The sequence below is a fragment of the Quercus lobata genome, chromosome 11, assembly GCF_001633185.2.
Source record: "Quercus lobata isolate SW786 chromosome 11, ValleyOak3.0 Primary Assembly, whole genome shotgun sequence".
Lineage (NCBI taxonomy): Eukaryota > Viridiplantae > Streptophyta > Magnoliopsida > Fagales > Fagaceae > Quercus > Quercus lobata.
The window spans coordinates 54951732-54961421 of NC_044914.1; the positions used below are offsets into that span (position 1 = coordinate 54951732).

The following is a 9690-nucleotide window of genomic DNA, read 5'->3' on the forward strand; positions in this document are numbered from 1 at the left end:
GTGATAAGCAAAAGAATGAAGTGCCGCATAGTGAAAAAAGAATAATAGAGAAAAAGGATTGCCGCGTTTAAGAAAGATAATTTATATGTGTGAGAGTAAAAAAAAAAATAAATAAGAGAGATTTTTCTCCTTTGGCCATGAGGTATATACAAGAAATATTATAATTGATTTGATAATAATGAAATTATTCGAAGTTTGTCCCGTGGTTTTTTTCTCTTTAAAAAGAAAGGGTTTTCCATGTAAATATTTGTGTTCTTTTGTATGATTGCTATTTTGAATTGCTAGTATTTGTGATAGTATTATTTGGGACCCAACAAGTGATATCAAAGCCAGGTTAGAGTGGAAGCGATGGCCGGAGAAGAAGGCAAGGGTTCAGGAATTGAGAAATTTGATGGAACAGATTTCACATATTGGAGGATGCAGATTGAAGATTATCTCTATAGAAAGAAATTACATCTGCCTCTTTTGGGGACGAAACCTGGAACTATGAAGGATGAAGACTAGAATCTTCTTGATAGACAGGTATTGGGAGTTATTCAATTAACTCTATCAAGATCAATTGCACACAATGTTGTGAAAGAAAATACCAGTGGATTTGATAAAGGCTTTGTCTAGCATGTATGAAAAACCGTCAGCTAACAACAAAATATATCTGATGAAGAAGTTATTTAATCTGAAGAAGGTAGAAGGCACTTTTGTAGTGCATCATCTGAATAAGTTCAATACAATCACAAATCAATTATCCACGGTGGGAATTGAATTTAATGATGAGGTTCGTGCATTGATACTTTTGGCTTCTTTACCAAACAGTTGGGAAGCCAAGAGAATAGCGATGAGTAATTCTGCAAGGAAAAGCAAACTCAAATATGATGATATTCGAGATTTGATTTTAAATGAAGAGATTCACAGGAGAGATGCAAATATAAACAATGCACAAGATCAAGCTTTTGTCATGGAGAACAAGAGTAGAGGTAAAAGCAAAGGACCTAATGATCGAAAATTCAATTATAGGTCACAATCAAGAGATAGATCTCAATTCAAGGAAACTAGAGAATGATTCCATTGTGGGAAAAATGGTCACTTAAGAAGAGATTGTTGGCATTGGAATAAGGAACAAAATAAAGGAAAATACGAAAAGAATGATAGTGAGAAAAATACTACAACTACTGTGAGTGATGAGGATGTTATGGTGCTCTCTATTGAAGAGCAAAAGTGTGAGCATGTTGTTAATAATGATGTTGAGTGGGTTGTTGATTCTATAGCCCCCCACCATATTATCCCTACGAAGGGTTTGTTTACCACATACAAAGCAAGAGACTTTAGTACAGTGAAGATGGGTAATTCTAGTTACTCAAAAATTGTGGGAATTGGTGAAGTGTGCATTGAAACCAATCTTGGTAGCACTATGATGTTGAAGGATGTGTAACATGTTCTAGATTTAAGGATGAATGTGTTTTCTACATTAGCTATGGATCAAGCAGGTTATTGTAACTACCTTGGTAATGGAAGATGGAAACTTACTCAGAGGCCATTAGTTGTTGCAAGAGGACATGCATGTTGCGATTTGTACAGGACTCACGTGAAGACCTGTAAGAAGAAGTTCAATGAGATCAAAATTTTTAAGAAGACTCCAAAGATGAGTGTTGGGATTAATGGTGTTGAAACCAAGAGGGTGAAATTCTCATTGCCTAATAGTGCTTCAAAAGAGGAAGTAATAGGTGATGAAGAATATGAAGATGCTAAGACTACATGGGATGATGATGAAGTGAAAGATCCTAGAAAGATCCTAGAGGTCTTGAGCAAGGGGAGCAATATCCTCCACTAGAGATTGTTGAACCTCTTAAGAAAAGGACTACTGGAAAACATCATACTATTAGTTTCAAGAATAATTGGGCTTCTGATGAGGGGGAGCCAAGGGATTGGATTAAAAAAATCTAAGATGAGATTAATTATTTGAGAATGAAAGGGATTGATGTTGATGAGGTATTCTCAGTATTGATGAAGATAATGAAAAAGGTCAAACCTTGTGTTGACTTGACTAGCACGAAATTGAATTGAAGAGATAGAAAGAAGATCTCCTCCCATCGGTGGGTTGGAAGGGGAGATTGTTGGATGCACGTGGTCCAGCCCACACCGAAGTAGTGCTCATTTAATGAGCTTATGTTTATGTGACTTTCAAGCCATGTGAAGTTGAACTCTCCTAGTTCAATTAGGAATCCAAATATTCCTAGGAAAAGATGTGAGGCAGTAGACTTATTATATAAAGTAAGGAGTGGGTGCCGCATAGAGGTGTGCTAAAAAGAAGAACACAAACAAGAAGAAAAGGAGGTGCCACACAGTGGTAAGAAAAAGAAAGGGGTGCTGCATAGTGAAAAAAGAAGAATAGAGAAAAATGGTTGCCGCCTTTAAGAAAGATAATTTGTTTTTGTGAGAGCAAAGAAAAATAAGAGAGGTTTTTTTTTTCTTTAGTCATGAGGTATACACAAGAATTATTGTAATTGATTTGATAATAGTTAAATTATTCGGAATTTGTCCCATGGTTTTTTTCCCTTTAAGGAAAAAGGGTTTTTCACGTAAATATTTGTATTCTTGTGTATGATTGCTATTTTAGATTGCTAATATTTGTGATAATTTTATTTGAGACCCAACATTTAGGAATAAAAGAGTGCCTAAAAATTTGTGTTCGATTGGAGGTGGTACTTTGTGTAACAATTATTTATGTATCTATTATATACGAGTAGATTTCATACCTAGGAGGTTCAGGTTTTTTGAGTAAACATCTGATATTTTTTCTCTTATGAGATACGTTGTATGTAATTGTTACACAAAATAATAAGTGTTTCGGTAGTGTGGTTTAAAAATTTTGTACATTTTACATCGCATTGATGAGGTCCGTGCCTCAAATTCCCTACCTTTTTTTTTTTCTTTTTGATGGTGCCCCAAATTCCCTACTCATCACTATAAAATAGGATGGACTTACCATGTAAATTGGTTTTGGGCGCATTGGTGTGGTCCGTCATATCAGTTTGCCGAGTTAGTTTTCCTCTTTCATATTCCGAACACTGTGATCAACCTCGTCAATGATGGCCGGTATTGAGCGGTTTGGTTAGTTTCTTTAGCCTAATGAACACCCCCTTACCACTGTTGAAATTTAAAATAAATAATAATAAAAATATTTCAAACTAGTGATAGTTGTTAAATTTGTAATTCATATGCTCACCTATATAAGGAATAAATATCCTTATTTGAACAATCTAAGATATGTCTCTTGTGATGGTAAGATGACTAGTGCTTACTCAATTGTTGGAAAATTTCCAAATAGGAAATGATACAAACATTAATAGGCAGAAAGAACTTTTGAAAAGGCCTTTTGGCATAAATGGAAGTGTTTTGAATATTCTTGAAATGTAACCAATTCCTTGTAATGCTTACATGATTTACTTGGTTAGAATTTGTGCATATCTTTTCTGCCTCCTATGTGATAGTCACTTTACAAGTATAAGTGCTTGTGGGGTGTTGGGGGGAGGGACAAAGGACAGAATTCAAGTTTTGAAGAAAGAGCTTCACACATATATATTCTTAGATTAGGCTAGAATAAAACTTTTATCTTATATAAAAAAAAAATTTTAAAATTTTCTTTGCTGAAAGACCTCACATTGTGTCACATTTTACAACCCCTTAATTATTGGATTGCATTTTTTTTTTCCTTTATGCCAAGCTACAATTACTAATGAGTACCATATGGTCCCTACTCTTACAGTTAGAGCAACCACCCTACACTTGCAGTTGACCTACAATTATCTAAAAGTCTCTTGGAACAAATCTTTCAAGGGAGGTACTCCATGTATCATGATTGCCCTTGCCAAAGGAAAGACCAACTGTAAGAGCAACAAGAACAAAAGGCATGCACCAAACTGCAAAGGCCAAACCGGTCCCCAACTGTGGTCACATTGTCCCAAAGCCTGGACCATGACATACTTCTTTTGGTAACCCATGCTAGATTATTATATAACTTTCTAGGACCAGACATAGAGGATGGCAATAGAACACCATGAATGGTTGGCTTATCTCAAGGGCTAGTGTGCCCCCACATGTTTAAGGGCAATAGAAAGCCAAGTTACCAATTCATGAAAGCTTCATTAATCGTGTAGTGGGGAACTTTGGCTCAATGGGAGGACAGCATAATTGTAAAATATTGAGTGTCAAAAGTCCTATCACAAAATCACTTTCTAGTTGCTATTATGCTTAATTAGCTGCAGGACCACTAGCTTGATTGAATTTAGTTTACATGCCTGATTCTTTAAAACCTTCTATAAAACATCAAGTGTGATATAGAAATAGGGGAAAAAACTGAGCCAAATCAACCAAGCTCAAGCTCTCTTTATTGTTATTGTATCAAGAGGTTCACAAGAAATACAAATACCTTGTTTCGCTTTTTGTATTCTACTTTATACATTGTCAATTACGATTCAAGACATATTGCTTTTACTTTTCTTATAAAATAACTAAAGTTTAGAATTGATCAAAATCAAATACATGACATATTACCATTGATAGAATATAAAGTGAAACACAAATAATGATATAGAAGATTTGTATTCGTTTAAATAGTGTAGAGTTCATCTTGATCTTAGCTTTTCTAAATGCGGTGTAAAATCTGTTGAGCATTAACATTTGATGATACAAAAAAGTGTCTATTTATATATCCTCAAAACCTAATTTATCTATTTTACCATCCTATTTTACAACTCATCCAACATCCCAATTTCTATTTTTATATACAACTTATTAAAATAATATAAACTATATCAACAAATAATATAAACAAATCAATTCTCTCTCTTTTCTCCCATCTCTCTCTTCTATCTTTTCCTCTCTTTCTCTCTCACTCTATTAAAATGTATTTTTATTTTTACAACCTACAAACAATAGGGTTGTATATATACAACCTTACTGTCAACAACTGGAAAAAATTTTAAGTCTCCAACTCTCCATAATCAAGTAAAACCCTCTCTTTTTAGTGTTTTGGTTGGTAAAAATGGCAATGGGGGAACCCAATGCTAATGCTTTTAGCCTCAAATAGTATCTGGCCCAACTTAAATCCACTTTTGAAGACTTCTCAGAATTCAAAATTTATCTGTAAAATTTATCTTTTAATTAAAATATGCAACAATTCCATTAAAGCATAGATTTCATTTTCTTGTTACACTTTATCCTGTGAAAGTGAAAGCGTCTCCCATTATCAAGCTTACATCAGATCAGAGGCCAAATTAAAAAATGAGACTGATTATGATAAATAAATGATGAATTGCAAGTGCGGTAAAATCATTATCATTGTACTAGGACCTGTAAAAGTGCAGCCTATAAAATTGTCTTTAAACCTTGTCATACATAAAGACGGAACCCTCTTTAGTATTTTAACACCCACTTTCCACCGAGTGAAAACCATATGGATTCTTTTTTTCTTTTTTTTAATTTTATATTTGAATATAATAAAATTTTACCATGATATCAATTGATTTCTTTTCGTTACAAGAAATTCAATTACATTTTCAACAACAAATATCTCTACCTAGAACTAATATAATTCACTGCAGCCCTGAATGTTGAATATATAAAAGCAAAAAGTTGTTTAGGATTTCGTAAAAATCATGTTTTGGTGATTATTGCAGTAACCGGCAATCATGTTGGTCCTTACTCCTTAGTTTCACAATGAAATAAAGCTATAAATAAATGAACCACACCATTCTTAAATAGGGGCTTTAGTTTAATAAAAATCTCATTCATGTTTACTTATTTATAAATAAATCAAGTGTAAGTCTTAATTTTATGTTTATTTAATAAACAAACTAAGCCCAAATAATATATATATATATATAAATATATATATATATATATATATATTCATGAAAAAGCTTGTACCCAAGTAAAAAATATATATTTGTTTATGAACAAGGTTATAAATATTGTGGTCTTAATAATTAGCCTGATATGAGCTTGAAAATTAAACTCATACTTACAAAAACTTTAAATAATTGAGAGTTTGGGATTACTCATAAAAACCAAATAAGTTTTGATAATAATAAGCTTGATAATATACTGGGTTGGATTTCAAACTTAAAAATTTGATAAGAGTATTTGAGCTCGAACTCAAATCAAGCCAGACTTTCAGACTTTAGCGAGCCCAAACTTGAAAGCTTATAAAGAAACCTTATTTATAAGCTGATCCAAGCTTTTAACGAGCTCAAACTTAAAACTTCATTTATAAGCTTATTCAAGCTCAAGCTTTGTCTAAACATTTGAAGGTGTTTGGTTTGTTTTATGAAATAACAATTTTTAAATTTTTAAACAACATTATATATATTTTCACACTTTTTCACACGTATTTTTACATATTTTTAAACAATTTTTAATTTTTAAACAAATATATCAAACAGATTCTTTACATCCATTGTCGAGCCAAGCTTGAAGCTTGCATACTAGGTATTACTTCACAAAAATTGACTCGTTTATTGTGTTAAAAACATTATTTTTCACAATATTTTACTTAACTATTGGAATTTCACGTTATTATTGACACTATTAAAATTAAAAATAAATATTTATCTAATCGAATAATTTGTCTAATCGTATAATTTGACACTAACAAAAATAATGAAAAGTATAATGAAAATTGTTGGAACTTAGCACTTGAGTATTCTCTTTGTACAGTGCTTTTTCGGGACTCAGAAGGAGCCCCCCCTATCACTGCAAATGAGCTGTAGTAGTACTTGCCACTAAGTCCTCGTCGACCAACCCAACAAAAATATTGCCTCTGAAGATAGGCCGAAAAGGAGGCCACACGTCCACTACTTATGGGCCTCTTCCAATCACAACCATTTCTTTTTGGTTTTGCTTTTTGTTGGGATAGATATTAGCCCCCTCATCATTTGAATGTCCTCAGAATGATGCAAATACATAAATCATCACCCTCACAAACAGTACCTTAAAACTGGCAGAGCAAGAAAAGATAGAATTATAGCGCCCCACAAGCTATAGGCATGCTTGCTTGCTTGCTCAATAGCAATCAAAGAAATGAAGAGAATAAAGCTGCAGCTATAGCTGGGTTTTGGATCTTACTACTTGTTCTTTCTATATAATCTTTGTACATAATTCAAAGTTCAAAATAGTGAAATACATGCTTAGCTTAACATAACACCCACCAACCATCTAATTTAGGCCTAAAGTTTTTAACAAACATACCAAATGACCCAACTTCTCTTTCTTTTCTTTTTTTTTTTTTTTTTTTTTTGTCAATTTTGATTTAACCATTAGTCAATCAAACCTTTACCATACCATTATGATATGGTTTGGTATATTACCCAAAATATGAGCAAAAAGCAAAGAACCTAAAGCACCTTTTTCCCTAACTTTTTTTTTTTTCCTTCTTTTCACATGTCTCTCTTTATAGAGCGATCCCAGTCTGCAAAGTAGTGGCATTGAACCCCACCTGTTGTTGCTGCTGCTGTGGTGGTTGCTCAACCTCCCACCTTGCCTTGGCTATGACTCCATCATGCACAGGCACGTACTCCTAATCAAAACAAAAAAAAAAACAGTGTCATCATTTACAAGCAAACAACACACATAAAAGAACCATACACTAAAGATGGTATTCTGATAAAGATTCCTTCTCTAAAACTCAAATTGTCCTTTCCAAACATATGCTATAAAATTGATACATCCTAAAGACAAACAAAAGTTCCGTGACAAAAGTGTAAAAACAAAATATTAAACCTTTTATCCTTACCCACCTCAAGTTTTTGAACAAGCTCTTTAGCATTAGGAGCAGACACTATGATGTGGCGCTGAGAAGGCTTGATGAAGCCATCATCCACTGCTTTGTCAATAAAAGTCAGAAGAGAGTTGTAATAGCCATCAACATTCAAAAGGCCCACCTACATAGTTTTGGAATTTGATAAATTAGGTTTTTTTGCAAAAAATACAACACCCCAAAGGCTTTTATTAGAATTTGTTTATTCTTACAGGCTTGTCATGGATACCCAGTTGAGCCCAAGTTATGACCTCCAATAGCTCTTCCAAAGTTCCATACCCACCTGAAAGTATCAAAGTCGTGAGAGGAGAAAAAAGCTCCATTGATTATTTGGGAACCAAAAGGCTAAAGTTTAGCTTTGTACATACTAGTATTATTTGTTAAGAGAGAGAGAAAGATGGGACCTGGTAGGGCAATAAAACAATCAGAATGGCGGGCCATTTCTGCCTTTCTTTGATGCATGTCGGCTACTGGCCTTACCTCCCCAACCGTTTCACCTGTTAGCTATGGCTCCACCATACACATAGGCATTTTCAGACACACCATGAAGCAAAAATATCTAAACTTCAAAACTAGTACTAATAATTACCAAACATTATCAAAGAGAAACACCATGGATCTTTAAAAAGGTCTAAGCTTTAAACCCAAAACACAATTCAGAGGTTAAAAAGAACCCAAATGAGATTAAGATTAGGCACCTCTTTGCACATTAGAGTCCTGGGGATGATTCTGCAAACCAAAATCCAAAAAAATAGAATTGTGTAAGCTATGTTAAAAAGAAAAGACCCCAAAATTCCATAAACATCAAACTCATGAAAGTGATAACATAGTACCCAAGAACTTTGCCCCCACCACGATGCACAGCTTGTGAAACCAGACCCATTAGCCCAATACTCCCACCTCCATAGACAAGGTCCAGCCTCCTTGACACCTTCACATTCATTTAATAAACATATAATATACCACACAAAAAAACCTTAAAGAGAACAAGTTGAAAACGAAATAGAAAACAAAAATGTCAAAAAAAAAAAAACACAGACACAAGCTGATTTGAATTCATTTTCATGAATGGTGAATCATTAAGGTGAACTAGTAAAAGTACCAGCTCTTGGGCTAACTCAATGGCAGCATCTCTATAGCAATTTCTCTTCCCAGTACTGCTGCCACAGAAAACACAAACCCTCTTGAATCTTGAACTCACAACTTTTCCTTCCATTTTTTCTTTCTCAAAGATTCCAACTTGGCTAAGCTGTTTGGTTTACAAGCACTGGAATAAAAACTATTATGAAGATAGAGGAAGCTTCACTACTACTGGGGTATCATCAAGGTATGTGGAACAGGCACTATATATAGACTCCACAAAATACTATATTACTAAAAAGGAACAGACTCTAGGGAAAAATCTAAAAAAATTAATATATATATATTAAATATATATACACACAAAAAAAAATTCAAAAATCAAAAATTGTGTATGGATAGGGATGAAGTAAGACAAAAAGGCAAAGCAATTGGGACAGTGAGGGAGTCTGAGGGTAGAGTCTGTAATTCTGTAAATCTATACAATTGCTGCCCATGCCATACACGTGTCCTCCTCTAGTGGCAGAACATGGTTGTTTCGTGCACAGTCTGGTAACATGAGCATCTTAATTTATTGAACTAAAAATGAATTACTCTCCCTCCTCCTCCTAGTCCTACAACTACTACAAGGAAAACCAATAAGGCCTCCACAGTGTCTCTCTCTCTGTCTCGTTTTTAATGCACGCAATCATAACTTGATGGCTATAACACGTGCAGAGAGACTCGCTGCATCAAATCAAAGATTAACAACATTTATAATATTAAAAACCCAATTGAAAGTTTATTCACATTTACTATGT

At 33.8% G+C, this 9690-nt stretch overlaps 1 protein-coding gene across 2 annotated transcripts; it reads right to left on the reverse strand.

Moving 5' to 3' along the window:
* Positions 1 to 7269: 7269 nt before the first annotated feature.
* LOC115968640 (cytokinin riboside 5'-monophosphate phosphoribohydrolase LOG5-like) lies at positions 7270 to 9172 on the reverse strand. Of its 2 annotated transcripts, none has more exons than XM_031088080.1 (7): positions 8913 to 9167; positions 8644 to 8741; positions 8509 to 8539; positions 8215 to 8314; positions 8023 to 8093; positions 7791 to 7934; positions 7270 to 7570 (listed from the first exon to the last, which is right to left on the reverse strand). In XM_031088080.1, the coding sequence occupies exons 1-7, from the start codon at positions 9024 to 9026 to the stop codon at positions 7445 to 7447; spliced, it is 684 nt and encodes a 227-aa protein (XP_030943940.1). In that variant the 5' UTR covers positions 9027 to 9167; the 3' UTR covers positions 7270 to 7444. The 2 variants fall into 2 exon arrangements, with proteins under 2 accessions (XP_030943940.1, XP_030943941.1); XM_031088081.1 differs by having other exon boundaries at positions 7450 to 7570; positions 7787 to 7934; positions 8913 to 9172.
* Positions 9173 to 9690: the final 518 nt, after the last annotated feature.